This window comes from Mya arenaria, chromosome 3 (genome assembly GCF_026914265.1).
Source record: "Mya arenaria isolate MELC-2E11 chromosome 3, ASM2691426v1".
Classification (NCBI taxonomy): domain Eukaryota; kingdom Metazoa; phylum Mollusca; class Bivalvia; order Myida; family Myidae; genus Mya; species Mya arenaria.
Genome location: NC_069124.1, coordinates 26,618,294 through 26,643,781, shown reverse-complemented (window position 1 = coordinate 26,643,781; position 25,488 = coordinate 26,618,294). Strand labels below are relative to the sequence as shown.

Below are 25,488 nucleotides of genomic sequence, written 5' to 3'. Positions count from 1 at the left end.
GCATTCTACAGCACTGGGGATAGTGCCCGGAGCAGTTTACGCGCAGCATTGCGACCGAGCACCGCATTGCACCCTGGTCTGCCGCCACCGCTTACCCCACCCGCCAATTTTTTTTATTCCGGATTTCACCCGCCGATACACCCGCATTGGCATTTTACAGCACTGGGGATAGTGCCCGGAGCAGTTTACGCGCAGCATTGCGACCGAGTACCGCATTGCACCCTGGTCTGCCGCCCCCGCTTACCCCACCCGCCATTTTTTTTATTCCGGATTTCACCGCCGATACACCCGCATTGGCATTCTACAGCACTGGGGATAGTGCCCGGAGCAGTTTACGCGCAGCATTGCGACCGAGCACCGCATTGCACCCTGGTCTGCCGCCCCCGCTTACCCCACCCGCCAATTTTTTTATTCCGGATTTCACCGCCGATACACCCGCATTGGCATTCTACAGCACTGGGGATAGTGCCCGGAGCAGTTTACGCGCAGCATTGCGACCGAGTACCAGCATTGCACCCTGGTCTGCCGCCCCCGCTTACCCCACCCGCCAATTTTTTTTATTCCGGAATTCACCGCCGATACACCCGCATTGGCATTCTACAGCACTGGGGATAGTGCCCGGAGCAGTTTACGCGCAGCATTGCGACCGAGCATCGCATTGCACCCTGGTCTGCCGCCCCCGCTTACCCCACCCGCCATTTTTTTTATTCCGGATTTCACCGCCGATACACCCGCATTGGCATTCTACAGCACTGGGGATAGTGCCCGGAGCAGTTTACGCGCAGCATTGCGACCGAGCACCGCATTGCACCCTGGTCTGCCGCCCCCGCTTACCCCACCCGCCAATTTTTTTTATTCCGGATTTCACCGCCGATACACCCGCATTGGCATTTTACAGCACTGGGGATAGTGCCCGGAGCAGTTTACGCGCAGCATTGCGACCGAGCATCGCATTGAACCCTGGTCTGCCGCCACCGCTTACCCCACCCGCCAATTTTTTTTATTCCGGATTTCACCGCCGATACACCCGCATTGGCATTCTACAGCACTGGGGATAGTGCCTGGAGCAGTTTACGTGCAGCATTGCGACCGAGCACCGCATTGCACCCTGGTCTGCCGCCCCCGCTTACCCCACCCGCCATTTTTTTTATTCCGGATTTCACCGCCGATACACCCGCATTGGCATTCTACAGCACTGGGGATAGTGCCCGGAGCAGTTTACGCGCAGCATTGCGACCGAGCACCGCATTGCACCCTGGTCTGCCGCCCCCGCTTACCCCACCCGCCATTTTTTTTATTCCGGATTTCACCGCCGATACACCCGCATTGGCATTCTACAGCACTGGGGATAGTGCCCGGAGCAGTTTACGCGCAGCATTGCGACCGAGCACCGCATTGCACCCTGGTCTGCCGCCCCCGCTTACCCCACCCGCCAATATTTTTTATTCCGGATTTCACCGCCGATACACCCGCATTGGCATTCTACAGCACTGGGGATAGTGCCTGGAGCAGTTTACGTGCAGCATTGCGACCGAGCACCGCATTGCACCCTGGTCTGCCGCCCCCGCTTACCCCACCCGCCAATTTTTTTTATTCCGGTAATTCACCGCCGATACACCCGCATTGGCATTCTACAGCACTGGGGATAGTGCCCGGAGCAGTTTACGCGCAGCATTGCGACCGAGCATCGCATTGCACCCTGGTCTGCCGCCCCCGCTTACCCCACCCGCCAATTTTTTTATTCCGGATTTCACCGCCGATACACCCGCATTGGCATTCTACAGCACTGGGGATAGTGCCCGGAGCAGTTTACGCGCAGCATTGCGACCGAGCACCGCATTGCACCCTGGTCTGCCGCCCCCGCTTACCCCACCCGCCATTTTTTTTATTCCGGATTTCACCGCCGATACACCCGCATTGGCATTCTACAGCACTGGGGATAGTGCCCGGAGCAGTTTACGCGCAGCATTGCGACCGAGCTACGCATTGCACCCTGGTCTGCCGCCTCCGCTTACCCCACCCGCCAATTTTTTTTATTCCGGATTTCACCGCCGATACACCCGCATTGGCATTCTACAGCACTGGGGATAGTGCCCGGAGCAGTTTACGCGCAGCATTGCGACCGAGCACCGCATTGCACCCTGGTCTGCCGCCCCCGCTTACCCCACCCGCCAATTTTTTTTATTCCGGATTTCACCGCCGATACACCCGCATTGGCATTCTACAGCACTGGGGATAGTGCCCGGAGCAGTTTACGCGCAGCATTGCGACCGAGCACCGCATTGCACCCTGGTCTGCCGCCCCCGCTTACCCCACCCGCCAATTTTTTTTATTCCGGATTTCACCGCCGATACACCCGCATTGGCATTCTACAGCACTGGGGATAGTGCCCGGAGCAGTTTACGCGCAGCATTGCGACCGAGTACCGCATTGCACCCTGGTCTGCCGCCCCCGCTTACCCCACCCGCCAATTTTTTTTAGATTTCACCGCCGATACACCCGCATTGGCATTCTACAGCACTGGGGATAGTGCCCGGAGCAGTTTACGCGCAGCATTGCGACCGAGCACCGCATTGCACCCTGGTCTGCCGCCCCCGCTTACCCCACCCGCCAATTTTTTTTATTCCGGATTTCACCGCCGATACACCCGCATTGGCATTCTACAGCACTGGGGATAGTGCCCGGAGCAGTTTACGCGCAGCATTGCGACCGAGCATCGCATTGCACCCTGGTCTGCCGCCCCCGCTTACCCCACCCGCCAATTTTTTTTATTCCGGATTTCACCGCCGATACACCCGCATTGGCATTCTACAGCACTGGGGATAGTGCCTGGAGCAGTTTACGTGCAGCATTGCGACCGAGCACCGCATTGCACCCTGGTCTGCCGCCCCCGCTTACCCCACCCGCCATTTTTTTTATTCCGGATTTCACCGCCGATACACCCGCATTGGCATTCTACAGCACTGGGGATAGTGCCCGGAGCAGTTTACGCGCAGCATTGCGACCGAGCACCGCATTGCACCCTGGTCTGCCGCCCCCGCTTACCCCACCCGCCATTTTTTTTATTCCGGATTTCACCGCCGATACACCCGCATTGGCATTCTACAGCACTGGGGATAGTGCCCGGAGCAGTTTACGCGCAGCATTGCGAGCGAGCACCGCATTGCAGCCCTGGTCTGCCGCCCCCGCTTACCCCACCCGCCAATATTTTTTATTCCGGATTTACACCGCCGATACACCCGCATTGGCATTCTACAGCACTGGGGATAGTGCCTGGAGCAGTTTACGCGCAGCATTGCGAGCCGAGCACCGCATTGCACCCTGGTCTGCCGCCCCCGCTTACCCCACCCGCCAATTTTTTTTATTCCGGTATTCACCGCCGATACACCCTCATTGGTATTTTACAGCACTGGGGATAGTGCCCGGAGCAGTTTACGCGCAGCATTGCGACCGAGCATCCGCATTGCACCCTGGTCTGCCGCCCCCGCTTACCCCACCCGCCAATTTTTTTTATTCCGGATTTCACCGCCGATACACCCGCATTGGCATTCTACAGCACTGGGGATAGTGCCCGGAGCAGTTTACGCGCAGCATTGCGACCTGAGCACCGCATTGCACCCTGGTCTGCCGCCCCCGCTTACCCCACCCGCCATTTTTTTTTATTCCGGATTTCACCGCCTGATACACCCGCATTGGCATTCTACAGCACTGGGGATAGTGCCCGGAGCAGTTTACGCGCAGCATTGCGACCGAGCACCGCATTGCACCCTGGTCTCCCGCCCCCGCTTACCCCACCCGCCAATTTTTTTTATTTCGGATTTCACCGCTGATACACCCGCATTGGCATTTTACAGCACTGGGGATAGTGCCCGGAGCAGTTTACGCGCAGCATTGCGACCGAGTACCGCATTGCACCCTGGTCTGCCGCCCCCGCTTACCCCACCCGCCAATTTTTTTTATTTCGGATTTCACCGCCGATGCACCCGCATTGGCATTCTACAGCACTGGGGATAGTGCCCGGAGCAGTTTACGCGCAGCATTGCGACCGAGTACCACATTGCACCCTGGTCTGCCGCCCCCGCTTACCCCACCCGCCAATTTTTTTTATTCCGGGAATCACCGCCGATACACCCGCATTGGTATTTTACAGCACTGGGGATAGTGCCCAGAGCAGTTTACGCGCAGCATTCCGACCGAGCTTCGCAATGCACCCTGGTCTGCCGCCCCCGCTTACCCCACCCGCCATTTTTTTTTATTCCGGATTTCACCGCCGATACACCCGCATTGGCATTCTACAGCACTGGGGATAGTGCCCGGAGCAGTTTACGTGCAGCATTGCGACCGAGCACCGCATTGCACCCTGGTCTGCCGCCCCCGCTTACCCCACCCGCCAATTTTTTTTATTCCGGATTTCACCGCCGATACACCCGCATTGGCATTCTACAGCACTGGGGATAGTGCCTGGAGCAGTTTACGCGCAGCATTGCGACCGAGCACCGCATTGCACCCTGGTCTGCCGCCCCCGCTTACCCCACTCGCCAATTTTTTTTATTCCGGATTTCACCGCCGATACACCCTCATTGGCATTTTACAGCACTGGGGATAGTGCCCGGAGCAGTTTACGCGCAGCATTGCGACCGAGCATCGCATTGCACCCTGGTCTGCCGCCCCCGCTTACCCCACCCGCCAATTTTTTTTATTTCGGATTTTCACCGCCGATACACCCGCATTGGCATTCTACAGCACTGGGGATAGTGCCTGGAGCAGTTTACGCGCAGCATTGCGACCGAGCACCGCATTGCACCCTGGTCTGCCGCCCCCGCTTACCCCACCCGCCATTTTTTTTATTCCGATTTCACCGCCGATACACCCGCATTGGCATTCTACAGCACTGGGGATAGTGCCCGGAGCAGTTTACGCGCAGCATTGCGACCGAGTACCGCATTGCACCCTGGTCTGCCGCCCCCGCTTACCCCACCCGCCAATTTTTTTTATTCCGGATTTCACCGCCGATACACCCGCATTGGCATTCTACAGCACTGGGGATAGTGCCCGGAGCAGTTTACGCGCAGCATTGCGACCGAGCATCGCATTGCACCCTGGTCTGCCGCCCCCGCTTACCCCACCCGCCAATTTTTTTTATTCCGGAATTTCACCGCCGATACACCCGCATTGGCATTCTACAGCACTGGGGATAGTGCCTGGAGCAGTTTACGCGCAGCATTGCGACCGAGCACCGCATTGCACCCTGGTCTGCCGCCCCCGCTTACCCCACCCGCCATTTTTTTTTATTCCGGATTTCACCGCCGATACACCCACATTGGCATTCTACAGCACTGGGGATAGTGCCCGGAGCAGTTTACGCGCAGCATTGCGACCGAGCACCGCATTGCACCCTGGTCTGCCGCCCCCGCTTACCCCACCCGCCATTTTTTTTTATTCCGGATTTCACTGCCGATACACCCACATTGGCATTCTACAGCACTGGGGATAGTGCCCGGAAGCAGTTTACGCGCAGCATTAGCGACCGAGTACCGCATTGCACCCTGATCTGCCGCCCCCGCTTACCCCACCCGCCAATTTTTTTTATTCCGGATTTCACAGCCGATACACCCACATTGGCATTTTACAGCACTGGGGATAGTGCCCGGAGCAGTTTACGCGCAGCATTGCGACCGAGCATCGCATTGCACCCTGGTCTGCCGCCCCCGCTTACCCCACCCGCCAATTTTTTTCATTTCGGATTTCACCGCCGATACACCCGCATTGGCATTCTACAGCACTGGGGATAGTGCCTGGAGCAGTTTACGCGCAGCATTGCGACCGAGCACCGCATTGCACCCTGGTCTGCCGCCCCCGCTTACCCCACCCGCCATTTTTTTTATTCCGGATTTCACCGCCGATACACCCGCATTGGCATTCTTACAGCACTGGGGATAGTGCCCGGAGCAGTTTACGCGCAGCATTGCGACCGAGCATCGCATTGCACCCTGGTCTGCCGCCCCCGCTTACCCCACCCGCCAATTTTTTTATTCCGGATTTCACCGCCGATACACCCGCATTGGCATTCTACAGCACTGGGGATAGTGCCCGGAGCAGTTTACGCGCAGCATTGCGACCGAGCACCTCATTGCACCCTGGTCTGCCGCCCCCGCTTACCCCACCCGCCAATTTTTTTTATTCCGGATTTCACCGCCGATACACCCGCATTGGCATTCTACAGCACTGGGGATAGTGCCTGGAGCAGTTTACGTGCAGCATTGCGACCGAGCACCGCATTGCACCCTGGTCTGCCGCCCCCGCTTACCCCACCCGCCAATTTTTTTTATTCCGGATTTCACCGCCGATACACCCGCATTGGCATTCTACAGCACTGGGGATAGTGCCCGGAGCAGTTTACGCGCAGCATTGCGACCGAGCATCGCATTGCACCCTGGTCTGCCGCCCCCGCTTTCCCAACTCACCAATTTTTTTTATTCAGGATTTCACCGCCGATACACCCGCATTGGCATTCTACAGCACTGGGGATAGTGCCCGGAGCAGTTTACGCGCAGCATTGCGACCGAGCACCGCATTGCACCCTGGTCTGCCGCCACCGCTTACCCCACCCGCCAATTTTTTTTATTCCGGATTTCACCGCTGATACACCCGCATTGGCATTTTACAGCACTGGGGATAGTGCCCGGAGCAGTTTACGCGCAGCATTGCGACCGAGTACCGCATTGCACCCTGGTCTGCCGCCCCCGCTTACCCCACCCGCCAATTTTTTTTATTCGGATTTCACCGCCGATACACCCGCATTGGCATTCTACAGCACTGGGGATAGTGCCCGGAGCAGTTTACGCGCAGCATTGCGACCGAGTACCAGCATTGCACCCTGGTCTGCCGCCCCCGCTTACCCCACCCGCCAATTTTTTTTATTCCGAGATTCACCGCCGATACACCCGCATTGGCATTCTACAGCACTGGGGATAGTGCCCAGGAGCAGTTTACGCGCAGCATTACGACCGAGCATCCGCATTGCACCCTGGTCTGCCGCCCCCGCTTACCCCACCCGCCATTTTTTTTATTCCGGATTTTCACCGCCGATACACCCGCATTGGCATTCTACAGCACTGGGGATAGTGCCCGGAGCAGTTTACGTGCAGCATTGCGACCGAGCACCGCATTGCACCCTGGTCTGCCGCCCCCGCTTACCCCACCCGCCATTTTTTTTTATTCCGGATTTCACCGCCGATACACCCGCATTGGCATTCTACAGCACTGGGGATAGTGCCCGGAGCAGTTTACGCGCAGCATTGCGACCGAGCACCGCATTGCACCCTGGTCTGCCGCCCCCGCTTACCCCACCCGCCATTTTTTTTATTCCGGATTTCACCGCCGATACACCCGCATTGGCATTTTACAGCACTGCGGATAGTGCCCGGAGCAGTTTACGCGCAGCATTGCAACCGAGCATCGCATTGCACCCTGGTCTGCCGCCCCCGCTTACCCCACCCGCCAATTTTTTTTATTCCGAATTTCACCGCCGATACACCCGCATTGGCATTCTACAGCACTGGGGATAGTGCCCTGGAGCAGTTTACGCGCAGCATTGCGAGCGAGCACCGCATTGCACCCTGGTCTGCCGCCCCCGCTTACCCCACCCGCCATTTTTTTTATTCCGGATTTCACCGCCGATACACCCGCATTGGCATTCTACAGCACTGGGGATAGTGCCCGGAGCAGTTTACGCGCAGCATTGCGACCGAGCACCGCATTGCACCCTGGTCTGCCGCCTCCGCTTACCCCACCCGCCATTTTTTTATTCCGGATTTCACCGCCGAAACACCCGCATTGGCATTCTACAGCACTGGGGATAGTGCCCGGAGCAGTTTACGCGCAGCATAGCGACCGAGTACCGCATTGCACCCTGATCTGCCGCCCCGCTTACCCCACCCGCCAATTTTTTTTATTCCGGATTTCAAAGCCGATACACCCGCATTGGCATTTTACAGCACTGGGGATAGTGCCCGGAGCAGTTTACGCGCAGCATTGCGACCGAGCATCGCATTGCACCCTGGTCTGCCGCCCCCGCTTTCCCCACCCGCCAATTTTTTTTATTCCGGATTTCACCGCCGATACACCCGCATTGGCATTCTACAGCACTGGGGATAGTGCCCGGAGCAGTTTACACGCAGCATTGCGACCGAGCACCGCATTGCACCCTGGTCTGCCGCCCCCGCTTACCCCACCCGCCATTTTTTTTTATTCCGGATTTCACCGCCGATACACCCGCATTGGCATCTTACAGCACTGGGGATAGTGCCCGGAGCAGTTTACGAGCAGCATTGCGATCGAGCATTGCATTGCACCCTGGTCTGCCGCCCCCGCTTACCCCACCCGCCAATTTTTTTAATCCGGATTTCACCGCCGATACACCCGCATTGGCATTCTACAGCACTGGGGATAGTGCCCGGAGCAGTTTACGCACAGCATTGCGACAGAGCATCGCATTGCACCCTGTTCTGCCGCCCCCGCTTACCCCACCCGCCAATTTTTTTTATTCCGGATTTCACCGCCGATACACCCGCATTGGCATTCTACAGCACTGGGGATAGTGCCCGGAGCAGTTTACGCGCAGCATTGCGACCGAGTACCGCATTGCACCCTGGTCTGCCGCCCCCGCTTACCCAACCCGCCAATTTTTTTTATTCCGGATTTCACCGCCGATACACCCGCATTGGCATTTTACAGCACTGGGGATAGTGCCCGGAGCAGTTTACGCGCAGCATTGCGACCGAGCATCGCATTGCACCCTGGTCTGCCGCCCCCGCTTACCCCACTCAGCCAATTTTTTTTATTCAGGATTTCACCGCCGATACACCCGCATTGGCAGTTCTACAGCACTGGGGATAGTGCCCGGAGCAGTTTACGCGCAGCATTGCGACCGAGCACCGCATTGCACCCTGGTCTGCCGCCCCCGCTTACCCCACCCGCCAATTTTTTTTATTCCGGATTTCACCGCCTGATACACCCGCATTGGCATTCTACAGCACTGGGGATAGTGCCCGGAGCAGTTTACGCGCAGCATTGCGACCGAGCACCGCATTGCACCCTGGTCTGCCGCCCCCGCTTACCCCACCCGCCAATTTTTTTTATTCCGGATTTCACCGCCGATACACCCGCATTGGCATTCTACAGCACTGGGGATAGTGCCTGGAGCAGTTTACGTGCAGCATTGCGACCGAGTACCAGCATTGCACCCTGGTCTGCCGCCCCCGCTTACCCCACCCGCCAATTTTTTTTATTCCGGGAATTCACCGCCGATACACCCGCATTGGCATTCTACAGCACTGGGGATAGTGCCCGGAGCAGTTTACGCGCAGCATTGCGACCGAGCTACGCATTGCACCCTGGTCTGCCGCCTCCGCTTACCCCACCCGCCATTTTTTTTATTCCGGATTTCACCGCCGATACACCCGCATTGGCATTCTACAGCACTGGGGATAGTGCCCGGAGCAGTTTACGCGCAGCATTGCGACCGAGCATCGCATTGCACCCTGGTCTGCCGCCCCCGCTTACCCCACCCGCCAATTTTTTTATTCCGGATTTCACCGCCGATACACCCGCATTGGCATTCTACAGCACTGGGGATAGTGCCTGGAGCAGTTTACGTGCAGCATTGCGACCGAGCACCGCATTGCACCCTGGTCTGCCGCCCCCGCTTACCCCACCCGCCAATTTTTTTTATTCCGGAATTCACCGCCGATACACCCTCATTGGCATTCTACAGCACTGGGGATAGTGCCCGGAGCAGTTTACGCGCAGCATTGCGACCGAGCATCGCATTGCACCCTGGTCTGCCGCCCCCGCTTACCCCACCCGCCAATTTTTTTATTCCGGTTTTCACCGCCGATACACCCGCATTGGCATTCTACAGCACTGGGGATAGTGCCTGGAGCAGTTTACGCGCAGCATTGCGACTGAGCACCGCATTGCACCCTGGTCTGCCGACCCCGCTTACCCCACCCGCCATTTTTTTTATTCCGATTTCACCGCCGATACACCCGCATTGGCATTCTACAGCACTGGGGATAGTGCCCGGAGCAGTTTACGCGCAGCATTGCGACCGAGTACCGCATTGCACCCTGGTCTGCCGCCCCCGCTTACCCCACCCGCCAATTTTTTTATTCCGGATTTCACTGCCGATACACCCGCATTGGCATTTTACAGCACTGCGGATAGTGCCCGGAGCAGTTTACGCGCAGCATTGCGACCGAGCATCGCATTGCACCCTGGTCTGCCGCCCCCGCTTACCCCACCCGCCAATTTTTTTTATTCCGAATTTCACCGCCGATACACCCGCATTGGCATTCTACAGCACTGGGGATAGTGCCTGGAGCAGTTTACGTGCAGCATTGCGACCGAGCACCGCATTGCACCCTGGTCTGCCGCCCCCGCTTACCCCACCCGCCAATTTTTTTTATTCCGGATTTCACCGCCGATACACCCGCATTGGCAATTCTACAGCACTGGGGATAGTGCCCGGAGCAGTTTACGCGCAGCATTGCGAGCCGAGCACCGCATTGCACCCTGGTCTGCCGCCTCCGCTTACCCCACCCGCCAATTTTTTTTTATTCCGGATTTCACCTGCCGATACACCCGCATTGGCATTCTACAGCACTGGGGATAGTGCCCGGAAGCAGTTTACGCGCAGCATTAGCGACCGAGCTACCGCATTGCACCCTGGTCTGCCGCCCCCGCTTACCCCACCCGCCAATTTTTTTTATTCCGGATTTCACAGCCGATACACCCGCATTGGCATTCTACAGCACTGGGGATAGTGCCCGGAGCAGTTTACGCACAGCATTGCGACCGAGCACCGCATTGCACCCTGGTCTGCCGCCCCCGCTTTACCCCACCCGCCAATTTTTTTCATTCCGGATTTCACCGCCGATACACCCGCATTGGCATTCTACAGCACTGGGGATAGTGCCCGGAGCAGTTTACAGCGCAGCATTGCGACCGAGCTACCGCATTGCACCCTGGTCTGCCGCCCCCGCTTACCCGACCCGCCATTTTTTTTATTCCGGATTTCACCGCCGATACACCCGCATTGGCATTCTACAGCACTGGGGATAGTGCCCGGAGCAGTTTACGCGCAGCATTGCGATCGAGCACTTGCATTGCACCCTGGTCTGCCGCCCCCGCTTACCCCACCCGCCAATTTTTTTAATTCCGGATTTCACCGCCGATACACCCGCATTGGCATTCTACAGCACTGGGGATAGTGCCCGGAGCAGTTTACGCGCAGCATTGCGATCGAGCACCTGCATTGCACCCTGGTCTGCCGCCCCCGCTTACCCCACCCGCCAATTTTTTTTATTCCGGATTTCACCGCCGATACACCCGCATTGGCATTCTACAGCATTGGGGATAGTGCCCGGAGCAGTTTACGCGCAGTATTGCGACCGAGCTACCGCATTGCACCCTGGTCTGCCGCCCCCGCTTACCCAACCCGCCAATTTTTTTTATTCCGGATTTCACCGCCGATACACCCGCATTGGCATTTTACAGCACTGGGGATAGTGCCCGGAGCAGTTTACGCGCAGCATTGCGACCGAGCATCCGCATTGCACCCTGGTCTGCCGCCCCCGCTTACCCCACCCGCCAATTTTTTTTATTCCGGATTTCACCGCCGATACACACGCATTGGCATTCTACAGCACTGGGGATAGTGCCCGGAGCAGTTTACGCTCAGCATTGCGACCGAGCACCGCATTGCACCCTGGTCTGCCGCCCCCGCTTACCCCACCCGCCATTTTTTTTATTCCGGATTTCACCGCCGATACACCCGCATTGGCATTCTACAGCACTGGGGATAGTGCCCGGAGCAGTTTACGCGCAGCATTGCGACCGAGCATCGCATTGCACCCTGGTCTGCCGCCCCCGCTTACCCCACCCGCCATTTTTTTTATTCCGGATTTCACCGCCGATACACCCGCATTGGCATTCTACAGCACTGGGGATAGTGCCCGGAGCAGTTTACGCGCAGCATTGCGAGCCGAGCACCGCATTGCACCCTGGTCTGCCGTCCCCGCTTACCCCACCCGCCAATTTTTTTTATTCCGGATTTCACCGCCGATACACTCGCAATGGCATTCTACAGCACTGGGATAGTGCCCGGAGTAGTTTACGCGCAGCATTGCGACCGAGCATCCGCATTGCACCCTGGTCTGCCGCCCCCGCTTACCCAACCCGCCAATTTTTTTTATTCCGGATTTAACCGCCGATACACCCGCATTGGCATTCTACAGCACTGGGGATAGTGCCCGGAGCAGTTTACGCGCAGCATTGCGACCGAGCACCGCATTGCACCCTGGTCTGCCGCCCCCGCTTACCCCACCCGCCAATTTTTTTTATTCCGGATTTCACCGCCGATACACCCGCATTGGCATTTTACAGCACATGGGGATAGTGCCCGGAAGCAGTTTACGCGCAGCATTGCGATCGAGCACTTGCACTTGCACCCTGGTCTGCCGCCCCGCTTACCCCACCCGCCAATTTATTTTATTCCGGATTTCACCGCCGATACACCCACATTGGCATTCTACAGCACTAGGGATAGTGCCCGGAGCAGTTTACGCGCAGCATTGCGACCGAGCACCGCATTGCACCCTGGTCTGCCGCCCCCGCTTACCCCACCCGCCAATTTTTTTATTCCGGATTTCACCGCCGATACACCCGCATTGGCATTCTACAGCACTGGGGATAGTGCCCGGAGCAGTTTACGCGCAGCATTGCGACCGAGCACCGCATTGCACCCTGGTCTGCCGCCCCCGCTTACCCAACCCGCCATTTTTTTTTTATTCCGGATTTCACCGCCGATACACCCGCATTGGCATTCTACAGCACTGGGGATAGTGCCCGGAGCAGTTTACGCGCAGCATTGCGACCGAGTACCGCATTGCACCCTGGTCTGCCGCCCCCGCTTACCCCACCCGCCAATTTTTTTTTATTCCGGATTTCACCGCCGATACACCCGCATTGGCATTCTACAGCACTGGGGATAGTGCCCGGAGCAGTTTACGCGCAGCATTGCGACCGAGCACCGCATTGCACCCTGGTCTGCCGCCCCCGCTTACCCCACCCGCCAATTTTTTTTATTCCGGATTTCACCGCCGATACACCCGCATTGGCATTCTACAGCACTGGGGATAGTGCCCGGAGCAGTTTACGCGCAGCATTGCGACCGAGCACCGCATTGCACCCTGGTCTGCCGCCCCCGCTTACCCCACCCGCCATTTTTTTTTATTCCGGATTTCACCGCCAATACACCCGCATTGGCATTGGCAGCACTGGGGATAGTGCCCGGAGTAGTTTACGCGCAGCATTGCGACCGAGCACCGCATTGCACCCTGGTCTGCCGCCCCCGCTTACCCCACCCGCCAATTTTTTTTATTACGGATTTCACCGCCGAAACACCCGCATTGGCATTCTACAGCACTGGGGATAATGCCCGGAGCAGTTTACGCGCAGCATTGCGACCGAGCACCGCATTGCACCCTGGTCTGCCGCCCCCGCTTACCCCACCCGCCATTTTTTTCCGGATTTCACGGCGGGGACCAATAACAATTCATGTCAAATTTAATAACTCCTACCAGGTAGCTAACACAGTGCTGATTATTCTGTTTTTATAACACTGAATTTTGACCGGTTACAATTTATTTTGTCTTCTTACCACTTTAGCATTAATTTTCTAGCCCTGCGCCGTACCATAAATGAAATGCGACAATTTAACTGAATAATAGTCGTTTCAATGTCCCATGCACATGTAACTTTTGTTCTTAAATGAGTTTCTACTCGACGAAGGTACCAAAAGATGAGAAAAAATTAGGAGCAGGTTCATAACTTTATTTCAGCTTCCAGTTTATTCTAAAAACGGAGTTATAGTTTAAAAACTTACCTTTTTACGTCCAAGATGGCCGTTTTTATTTACATTTCGAATGGTTAGGTGCAGGTCGATTACCCGCCCTGGAACTTGAGGCTGACGAGACTGACAACAGGATAGTTTTGAGCAATAACTTTATTCAGCCATTGGTAAACAAGGTTTATTTGTTGTTTAATGTTGTTGCTTTTTTGTTTCCATGCACAACTTTCGAATGACGTAAAACAGACACAACTTTATCTCAGACACGAGGTTGTACTTCAAAGCACTAACATCATATGAACGTTTATGAAAAATGTGCACCCTCCTCCACCCCCCCTCCTCCCAAAAAAAAATAAAGGAATTTATTTATTTTTTATATGGAATGGCAGAGATTTTATTATTTTTACTGGTAAATAGTTTATTTAAAAGAAAATGGTCTTATATATTTAAGAAAAATGCACAAAACATCAATTTTTGAACTTAAATATAAAAATCTGCGATCTAATTTTTTGTCAGCAGTCTTATATAACTGGTTTCCGTGGGTTTTCGCAAAAAATGGCTCGTTCCAAGACAAAAAATATAAACAAGTCAAAACGTTCAATATGTGAGAGTGCAGCTTTAAAACGCAGTTATTTTACCTAACGATGACATTTGTGTATTCTTTCATTAATTTCTATTAATTTGTAAGAAAAAGCACATTATACAGCGAAAAGGTTAGTCCAACGATGTAAAGGAGATTCACATCGTTCCGGATGAGAACGAGTTTAAATGGGCGCGCAGGAGCGGCAAAAGTGCCGCCTCCCGGTCCAGCACAGGAACCTCCGGTAGTGAGGGAAATCGGTTAGAAGTTGTTCACGAAATGGCGGAAGCAAACACGGAAGAGGAAGTTTGACGTCATCAAGCTGAATGCATAGTAATATCTTACGATGCTACATTGTAAGGTTAACATATATATGTTTCTCAGTTTAATTATATTGAGAAAAAGTAGGGGGTGCACGGTATTTCTTTTATCTTCTTCTTTAAGTGCAGTTGTGTCTTCTTACCATGTTAACACTAAGACCGTCGCCATTTTGTCAAGGCTTTCCAGTGCTAACTACCGAAAGCTATAACAAAAGAAAAAAAATAACGATCGGAAGAAAATATGAACGCTGCAATACAAAAAAGTAGGATATAGTGAAAAAACAAGGCATGGAAACCCTTTACAGGCATTTCTTTTCGATTCGCTTTATATTCGTGTAGCAATTTGTGTAATTGCATGGACCTCATGTTACCATATATTTTCATGGTTGAAAAGTTGAAAACAATCATTAACACTTTAACGTAAATTTATATACAGGCCCCAATTTCTCGAAACTTTTTAAGTCCCTTATAACAGAATTAAGCGAAGATCACTATTTTTGCTTTTTAATAATTTGCTTAATGTTTACTTCTTTAAAAGTTTCTTATATTTTAGATAGGAATTATCTTTGTGATAATCACAACTAACCTTTGTTTTATCAAAATCAAATTCAATTATGTTTTTTTTTTTTTTTATAAATAAGAACACAGTTTATACAGTTTATTTGCGATTTCAAGGGCCATTTCTTCGGAGCGACAGAGGAAACAAGGCTGATTATCGAACCTGGTCAAGATTATCCTGTCAAAACTCACTCTGTTGGTGATGATTAGACAAAGGCAGCGAAAGTTATTAGTCGGGCAGTTTATTTCTATAAGTAAATGGTGATATCTCTCGAGTGACAAAAGCGATATGGCTGATTATCAAATTGTGTACGAGCTATAATACAAATACACATTTTGACCAAATGTGGTTACGACTGGAGAGAGGATTCTAAAGTAATTAATCGGACAAGTCCGATTTTAGGTAATTACTTTTAATTAAAGGGCGATAACTCTTGAGTGATCTAAGCGATATGGCTGCTTATATCCATTGTCGAAGATATTATTTTCTTACACATTCTCAAATATTCAAATGATTGGACAAAGGCCTTTTATTGAAAGACTGATTTTGGATGATTTCATTAATTAAAGGGCGATATATTAATGTCGGGTTACTAAAGAAAAAAAAAGGCTTGTTATCGAACTTGTCCAAGACATTATCCCAATTCTGACTAAATTTATTGATGCTTTGACAAAAACGAAAAAGGATTGATCCGACAACATACTTTACACCTCTCGCCCACCGGCACGCACATACACCACAAGTGAAACTATTATACGCCCCGTTTATAAAACTTTTCTAGAACATTCGCCGTTTGTTTTATGATATAACATGGCTTATATTTCGCCCTTTTTTATAATCCATAAATAATTAACAGCTTTTCTATTATATCTAAAATGTGTTTTAAACATTTGATAATTAACTGTAATGCACACTTGACACATCATCCCCAGTGAACATTTGCGTTGAAGACGATAAATGTACTTAATGCTCATTTTTCATTTCAAAATTTGAAGTCGTTTTATGCTGCAGTTCTAAGGGAGATAGAATTAGGGTAGAAACAATGGGGGGATGTTTTTCATTATTTAGAAACGTGTATTTTGTACAAGCTCAACCCGGCCGAGTTTCGAACCCACGTCCTCGTTCCAAAGTATTGGATAATGTTCAGTCTGAAGATGATAAGACGATATGGTTTTGTTCCTTTTATCAAAAAAATAAGTGTTTGCAAAAAGGTAATCATTCATTGGTTTTAAAAGGCAAATTAAGGGCTGCACAACATATTTATGCAGCTTGTTGGATGAAAGACAAAAAGAAACTGGAACATCCTGAGTGTTCCCCTAATTGTCCTTATTCTAGTCAGTCTGACGGTGGTGTCAATGGCCAAATTTTCAAAAAGAGGATAATTTGAATGATTTATTTCTGCTAAAACTTAGTCATATATTTGCAACTAGTTGAAAATCAACATACAAACATTCTATTTTCAATTACGACTGACCTTCGCTAGTAGCTCGGAATCGTAGAATATTGCAATTGGTCATGACATGAATAGAGTCAACCCTATTTGACGGAGAAGTAGTCAAACACATGGGCAACCTATTTAACTAGTTAAAGTCATAACAAAACTACCAAAAAATGGGTCAGGGAAGTCACAGATCGCTAACGTTCATCTATTTCGATCCTAGTCGTGAACTGAATTTATATTATCTATATTTTGCAACATATATGTGTGCGTTGAACTGTAGCGGGTATTTAAAGAGAATAGCCGAGGAATTGAAAACTAAACTGATCGCCACTTTGTATACTGTCTTAAGAATATTTTTGACAATTCTTTCTCTAATGAAACATACACTAGATTTAGAACAAGTAATGTCGTGCCAAACTATCGCAATTCTATGTTGTTTATATAAAGGCAGGTCAATGCCATATATCCATTATTGGAACACAATATCAGACCCTGGGGCCCGTTTCATTTAAGCTGTATATTAAAACTCTGAAATAAATAAAATCGCTATGTTGGTATCAGTGTTGTTCCTGGAGATTTAAGATATTTAAAGTTACGACAAATATCAAAAGAGATGCCAATGACAAGAGAAAATACAAAAAGACAGCGAAAACATGGTACAATATCATACATTTAAAGTGAGTGGTTCCTTTTTGGATAATTGATAACAAATCCAAGCAATGGCTTCCAACCCAATTAAGAAAACATGTATACTGATAATCTTTATTTCAGATAGGTAATTGCAGCTAAAGTAAACTTACATTGCACATAAAGTAACATTTCCTTCTGGTAGAATATTAATGCTATATTTTCGATGACATATTTGGATTTGTACGCACTGCTAATGCAAACAAAGCAAAATCATCAAATCATATTGAGTACGTGTTCTTTACTTAGAACTATAACGATCCGGTGTTCAATACAAATGACATTATGAAAAAATACGTTTTCTGAAGTAGTCCACGTAACATTCTCATTAGAATGCATCAACTGAATGGCAAGGGGAAAGTGAACAATGAGTTGATGTTTCGGACCATTTCACACCATTGGCGGGCATTATGCGATTGTATTGAACACCTTTAATGAATTGTTGAAGACTTCCGTGACAAGAAGTTTGCCCTGTTGTGAAAAGCAATAGGCAAACATTGGATCTCGTATCCCCTCCTTCCCGATCAGTTGTGTCATCTGACCAGTGGACAAATCAAGAATCATAATGTTGTTACTTCTGCAACCAGTGATTAACAGTTGGTTCCCGAGTGCCGTGATACTTCTTGGACCTTTCAATGCAGGGTCCTGGAACGTCTTGGTAATGTTCAGGTTCATGTCGAGCTTAGTGATTGTGTTGCTGCGATCGTCTGATATGTAGATGAAATCAGTCGAATCTTCACACACCAATGTTAAATAGAGAGGACATTGGAACAGTTTATTTCCATTGCCATCTCTTTCTATTTGCCTTATAACATGTCCGTTCATATTAAGTACCGCTACCTTTCCATTGTAGAAGGACACTATCAACCTTTCTTCGTGGTAATCAATACCTCGGCAGTCACCATCAACTTTGAAATGGTCACCAATAGCGAGTTGTCCTCCAGTCGCAAGGAACTGAACACCCTTATCGGTCATAGTAACAGCCACCCTATCCCCGGGAAGATGACATATGCCCCACGGGTCACCTGGTACATTGATCTGGGAGACCAGGCTATTGGTCTGCATGTCCACCACCTTGACGTTGTTGTTGTGTGAGTCAGCTATCAGCATTCTGGAACCGGTAAGTTTGAGCATGCTAGACAGGCGGCAGCCCAGGTAGTCAGTTGGGGACTTCATTGGGATGCCCACATCTGATGTAAACCGTAATTTAGTCAGGTCTACAGTGACCTGATCCACTGTAATGAATTATTTATAGTAAATTTAATATCTGTATTACAATAACGTTATATAGGGCAACATATCAAAGTTAAAATAATCATCGTTTGCATATAGCATTATGGTTTTATTTCAAAATGCCAAATTAATAAATATCATGTCATTAATTTTCAATATTTCGTTACAATATTGAAAATATTTCAACGACGTTTTTTAATTTATGTTCATTGCTCTTTGGAAAAATTACAGCGCTAGGTATTATAGCAATTTGAAGTAAAAATGTTTCATAAGACAAATAATATATAGCACATCATGTGGATATGTACGAAAGTGACACTATTATTCAAAATCAATACATACACATGTATAACAAACATTAATTTTGACTGATGAATCTTTAAGTACTTACTAAATAATACATTTATGGAAAATATAAATTACTGATAACAATATTTTAACCGTGTATTAAAAAGCAGAAAGTGCAAAACTATTAAATTATTGGTGAATGCTAAAAGATTTACTGTGGTCTACTATAGTCTCATAGGGTTGAAATTTTGTGCTTTATACTTACTTCTTTTAAATTAAACTTGGTATCCTTCATAAGAACCATTGTTTTCGACATATATTCATCTTTGAATATTAAAACAATATTATTAATCGTGGTAAATCTTGTTTAGGAGAAAGAGTGCATTTTTAAATAAGAAAGCTCATTTACTCAGATGATTTATAACTGTCAATACCTGTAGGTTTGGAAATTTCCATGGTTTCCCTTGTGCCATCTCCCTGAACTGTTAGTCCTTTTATGCTATGGTCGCTCTCTGTTGTGGTTTAAAACATAACTGTCATAACTTTTGGTATAAGGGGCGTTGTTTGCAGTTTGTAGGAATTGCACTTCTTGTTTTCCATAAATAATGTTTAAAAGTTCAGCAAAAAATGCATTAACGAATTAATCAAGTTGTTAAGATATGCGATGGACAAATAAGCTTTCACCAAGTCATTCGTACTAAAGTTATATTTTTCTACCTGTAGACCCCATGAAATTTTGGTACAGTTTGAACAGGCATTGTCATTGTGTTCATTACCTTAATTGAAATCAAGCTTCAATTTGCCTTGTTAGCTATCTTTCAAAGTTAAAAAAGCTTGTTTGTAATTATTTTTTGGTAACATTTTTTACATATTCTTTATCCTCTTATTAAGCTTTTTCAATTCATACTAAAATATAGGATCACTGGTCTTTAAAACGTCATGTAAGTGTACAGTGGCTACCTAAAAAGTTATAATTTTGCATATGCCTATGGTAACTTCAATACTTTATGAGTTAATGCACTTGTAGTTTCTTAAAATAAGGGCGTTTGTTCATCTCGTAATGAACGTAAATTCTGTTGTAAATACTAGATAATAGATTGTGAACCCTTTTCATATAAAGATACCGATACTATCTTGGACTTCTGTATTAAACGTTATCGCAATTTGTTTTTAAGTTCAGTAAACTACTGTCTTTATCAGATAACCAGAGTATGAATATCTATAATTATGAGAAAAACTTTTGTATAACGTAATTTAATAACAAAACATGCAGCGTAATTGTATGTTAATTATGTTCATTTTGCTCATTCACTTTGTTAACAATGTATAATAATCCTATAACATATCTACAGTGAATATAATTGAAGTACATAACTTTTATTCTATATAAATCACTTCAAAATCATTTGACATGTTTAGATACATGCAATGAATGTAATGTATATGTAAACAGAGAGATATACATTATTTAGACTATGTCCTATTAGACAAGTCTTTATACACTGTCTGTTATGTTCTAATTCACCAAAGGTGTTTACAATAGTTTAATTAAATAGATTTTCAGTTATACCTGATGCGGATGCTATCTTGTGCGGTTTAGTCGCAATGTGTTTTAAAGTCCCAAGGCCAGTGTCAGATGCAATAAGACGATCTGTGGCTGGATCCTTTCTGAATTCGTAGTGGTGAATTACGTTGTCCTTTTTAATGTCAGCAATGTCATTCTGTAGACCTTCTAATAGCTTCTTAGCTTTTTTGGTCTCTATAAACAACTGTATCATGTTATTTTCTTGTGCTGCAAGTTTAACATTTATTTCTTCTAGCTTGGACTTAAGGTTTGTATATTTCGGTTTCAGAGACTCTAGTAGTTCTTCATCCATGTGTTTCGTCTTCTCTATAAGCTTTAACAGTGCTTGTTCTCTTTCTTCAAAATACTTGTTAACTTCCTGTCGATATCTTCTCAGCTTGTATACTTCATTTTCACCTAACTTTGCTACAACGTCAACGTTTTTCTTCACATCAGACGCGCATAAATCAATGTCCTCAAATAACCTGGCAATTGTTTTTATGACATCTCCATACTCTTGGTCATCTTTGAAGGCCTTGGATATATCTGATATTACATCAGCATGACACGATCGATGGTTCTGTACTGCACAGTGTCCACAAATCAGAGTCTGATGGGTGCTGCAAAAGTATTTGATAGACTCTTCTGGATGGGTCTTACAAGGCTCTGTGTATCCGTGGTTATCCTCGTGGCCACTGATCGATGTAGGCATATTGGATTTGTCAAGAAGGTTGTGCGATCTAGAAATCTTCTGTTTTCTATGGAGACTTGCGCATTTTGAGCAGAAGAACTCCTTGCAAACGGTGCAGAAGGCCTCAGCAGGGAGGATTTCGTCATCTTGTTCACAGGGCTGGCAGTAGGTTGTGTTTGCTGTAGATGGTCCTGCTTGCAATTTCTTCCCCGGAACCTCCATGGTCCTGATATTTAAGAAGAGCAAATTTTAAATTATATACAATATCGTATGCATTCGTAAACACCTAACACATTAAAAAGTGTACGATATGCATTTTGTATTCTGTTTTTGATGAATATATTTAAGGATAAATGTAAAATTGTGCGCTAGTTACATTGTAACAACTATCATATCTCACGGCCTTCACCACAATTTAAAAGAAATACATTTCTTATGAATATAAGAACGTTTTTTTTTCGTATATACAATATAAAGGTACGATATTAGAAGGCTGAGCTTACCCGTGCCGTAGCCATGACGGGTTTAAAATTATTCACTAATATATGTACGCTATTTTTATAATTCTGTTCCACACAACATGGAACAAAACAATAACTTCTTCCACTTCCTTCGATATTGTTTCATAACTCCAGTTTAAAAGTTTTAGAATTTCAAATTAAAATCATATAATTTAAGATTGTACTCACGTGCTAGTTCTCTCATATAAATAAACTTAACAAAATGAACCTTAGGATATATACTGTATTTAAATGTCAAAGAATGAATTCAAAATCGAAACTAGATCAACGCATTTTCAGAAAAGTGTATTTATAGTACACAAAGATAGTTAAATATCCATAATTCCATTTTACTTCAGGATATATGATGTATGAACTTCGTTAAAGTATAATAATGCTTCCTGAGTTTGTTTGTATCATTTGCATTCTACAGTTTAAAAGTTTGGATATTTAACTGTTAAAGAAATGTTTACGAATGGAATCAAAATCGAAACTAGATCAACGCATTTTTTTAAGAAAAAGCAATTGTAAATGAAACAAAAACACTCAGAAAACATTCTTATCTCTAACGAAATAAAATAAATATAAATACGAATGTTATGATTCAAAATGAATTCTACCTTTACTTCAAGTTTAAGGGTGAACATAAAGAAGATAATAAATATTGCAAAGGAGATAAACATCACCAGAAATTATGTCAAGCTTGGTAAGGTTACACTTCACTGTATGGATATCACATTTGCTTTAAATGAATGTAGAACACTTTATCAATAGAAATGATGATATTTTATAAGTTTGGTTGATGGATGTTTAGGCATTTAATAAAATATCCAGAGATAGGCTGGGAAACCAAATTCTATACATTCCAACCACTGGGACTAACTTGAAAGATGTTTGTCCAAAAGAGTAATCTTTCATTGGTTTGTGAGTTTTTTTCCCCGTGAAAACAAAATAGCAAATACATGCTTTCACATGTGACTGTTCATGTGTATCCTTGCTAATAACTGCATGATTGCAATGATTCGGTAGTGATAACTGTATGCATTTTCATATATATGTACAATGACACGAAGACTAAGCTTTACTGTGCTATACCTATGGTTTGGGTTTGCACTATTCAATTATTCATACGCTAGAAATTAAATTGTATGTAAGACAACATTTGTGCAGACACTTTTACATACTATAACATACTTTAACTATTACATGATTTACTTTTATTGTTTTCAAAAATGTAATCTTATATTGAAAGATTGTACTCATTTGTTAGTTCTATCATTTAAATATACTAAACATCTTACTGTTTTCAAATGTAATAAAATGAATTTTAAATCGAAACTAGATCAAAACAATTTACGAAAAGTACGTTTAGTTACATAGATAATATCCAAGCCTTCTTATACTAGCAGTGAGTAGCACGTAAATTATACAACCAAACCAAATAAACATTATTATACTTATATGTAATATATATAAATATATAATATAAAAACTAAGTGTAATGATATAAATATTTTTTAACCTTTACTCCAAGATTTACTATGTACAGGAAGTAAACAATAAATATATCAAAGGGAGATTATAAACATTGCCAGAAAGTAGGTTCGGCTCAGTAAGGTTATACTAAACTGATATTTTTATCTGTACGGATATAACCTGTGTTAAATTGGAAGTAAAACATGTTTCTAATAGCAACCAAATTATAACCTTTTATAAATTTATTTTAAAGTCAATTTAATGATATATATAATTTTAGCATTATATGTGCAATACAAACCGATTCCAAAAAATATTTTGAGTGACCCACAAACTAATAAGTGCCTGTCATTACCAATTTGAAATGTAAAGTTATGAAATTTTAAATTATATGAGCTAGTTTCATATTAAACACTTACTGACAGTACACCTTTATGAACTACGATACATAAATATTGCTTTCATTTCGCACATGTATTGCTATCCACAGTGTGTGTATACCGTGCACCTGATAAATGACGTCATATATGCCACGTCTTAAGGCAACATTCTGCTTAAAATAAAGCCTTAAATCAAAGATAGCTTTTATTTTACTACACCATTTTAAATAAAACAAAGGGCGGTCTATTCCGCTTAAAGGGCCCCGCCTTCGTGTTTTTACCGAAGTTTGATAAGGTGATTAGTTTTATCAAACACTTTGACAAACCTGTTTCCAAAATAATGTTTTGACAGTGCTCCGTCAGACGGCCGTATTGTGAAAAGGTTTGTGGAATTGTTTTAAGAAACTAAACTCTCAATCAAACTTTGGTAATAGACCGAAGGCGGGGCTCCGTAAGCGGCGTAGACTGCGCTATGTTTCATTTAAAATGGTGAAGAAATAGTTATCTTTGTTTAAATTCATCATTCGAAGCAAAATATTGCCTTCTGACGTAGCATTTATGACACAATTTATCACGTGGTATACACACACTGTATCTAGGGTAATATTAATTAAAGGAAACCCCGAATTGGCTGAGGACCTTTTGACTATTTGTAGTACGTAATGTAAGGCAGGGTCTTTTAGTGTTGACAACATTTTTTTTATTTTCTGCGTAATTATCTATAACTGCGTATTTCCCTCGGTTCCTCGCCACGATTTATTTAAGATTCTTCAATTAAAACCCCATAACACCCATTTGTAATCCAGGCGCATTAATATTTAACATGTCATGTAAAAAAGAAGATCTGACAATATCTGATTGCGATTTCTGGTACTGAAGACACTTTAATCCAGCTACTGGTTTCGTATATGACTGCTAAGTTTTAAAACTGTTAATGCGACAGTTGGCTGTGTGCGTGTGGGAATGTATCGTACATTGGAGGGACAAGCAACTGTTGCTCTGACTCAGTGTTTTATTGGCAGGTGATGTGGTACATATATATATATATATATATATATATATTTAGACCAATCCAACCTTTGGGTAACTTTGATGCAACCTTTGGGAGACTCGTGTCGCCCATAGGATATATGTTGTGTCGCCCAAAAGTAATTGTGTTTTTTTCTATTAATTTATTTTTTAAAATAATAAAACAATTTTGCAATCGATTTTGAACGCTTTAAAAAGGTTCAGTCATTAAGCACTAATCAGCAGGAATACCATTTTAGGAAAAATCATGAATTTCAAAAAAGTGTGTATATTTTGAAAACAACCTTTGGGATACATTTATATTTTTATTAATAATTTTCTTGTCATAGTTATATGTTTAAGATAAGAGTTCATAAATGTGAAAAACAAAACTGTTTTTAACAGAAAATTTAATTGTGTTCAACTTAAAAGATTTCAAAATTCCCTCAAAAAAATAGTTTCGAAATATGCGTAAATTCCGTGTTATTGTGTCGCCCAAAGGTTGATGTGAATGCAATACTTTACAAAATATAAGAAAGACCTGTACTTTTCGTTGCATTTGTTACTTTATTTAAAAGTTTATAGACACAAATGTCAAAAGTGCTTATCATAATAGTTTTATCTTAAAATGTTTTATTGAACAATTGCGCCACCCTAACTATCCAGGGTAGCGGCCCTGACGCAACTACGTGAGAACAACGAATGGCAATTCTAGGTTCATATGCTAACTCTCAGATAAAACTAATAAGCTCAGAGTGAACCATTACAAGCCAAATACAGCACATATATCTTAGTCATGGACCTATAGTGATTCATAACAGTTATTTGACATATTTTAGTATTGTGCCA

General features: G+C 46.3%; 1 protein-coding gene across 3 annotated transcripts; it reads right to left on the bottom strand.

The window, feature by feature from the left end:
- Positions 1–17,560: 17,560 nt before the first annotated feature.
- On the bottom strand, positions 17,561–23,333 carry LOC128227859 (uncharacterized). Of its 3 annotated transcripts, none has more exons than XM_052938760.1 (4): positions 23,298–23,333; positions 20,591–21,501; positions 19,455–19,532; positions 17,561–18,734 (listed from the first exon to the last, which is right to left on the bottom strand). In XM_052938760.1, exons 2-4 carry the CDS (start codon positions 21,495–21,497, stop codon positions 17,908–17,910), a joined length of 1,812 nt encoding a protein of 603 aa, XP_052794720.1. In that variant the 5' UTR covers positions 21,498–21,501; positions 23,298–23,333; the 3' UTR covers positions 17,561–17,907. The 3 variants fall into 3 exon arrangements, with proteins under 3 accessions (XP_052794720.1, XP_052794721.1, XP_052794718.1); XM_052938761.1 differs by lacking the exon at positions 23,298–23,333 and adding an exon at positions 21,965–22,190; XM_052938758.1 differs by lacking the exon at positions 23,298–23,333 and adding an exon at positions 21,779–21,935.
- Between the last annotated feature and the right edge of the window lie 2,155 nt (positions 23,334–25,488).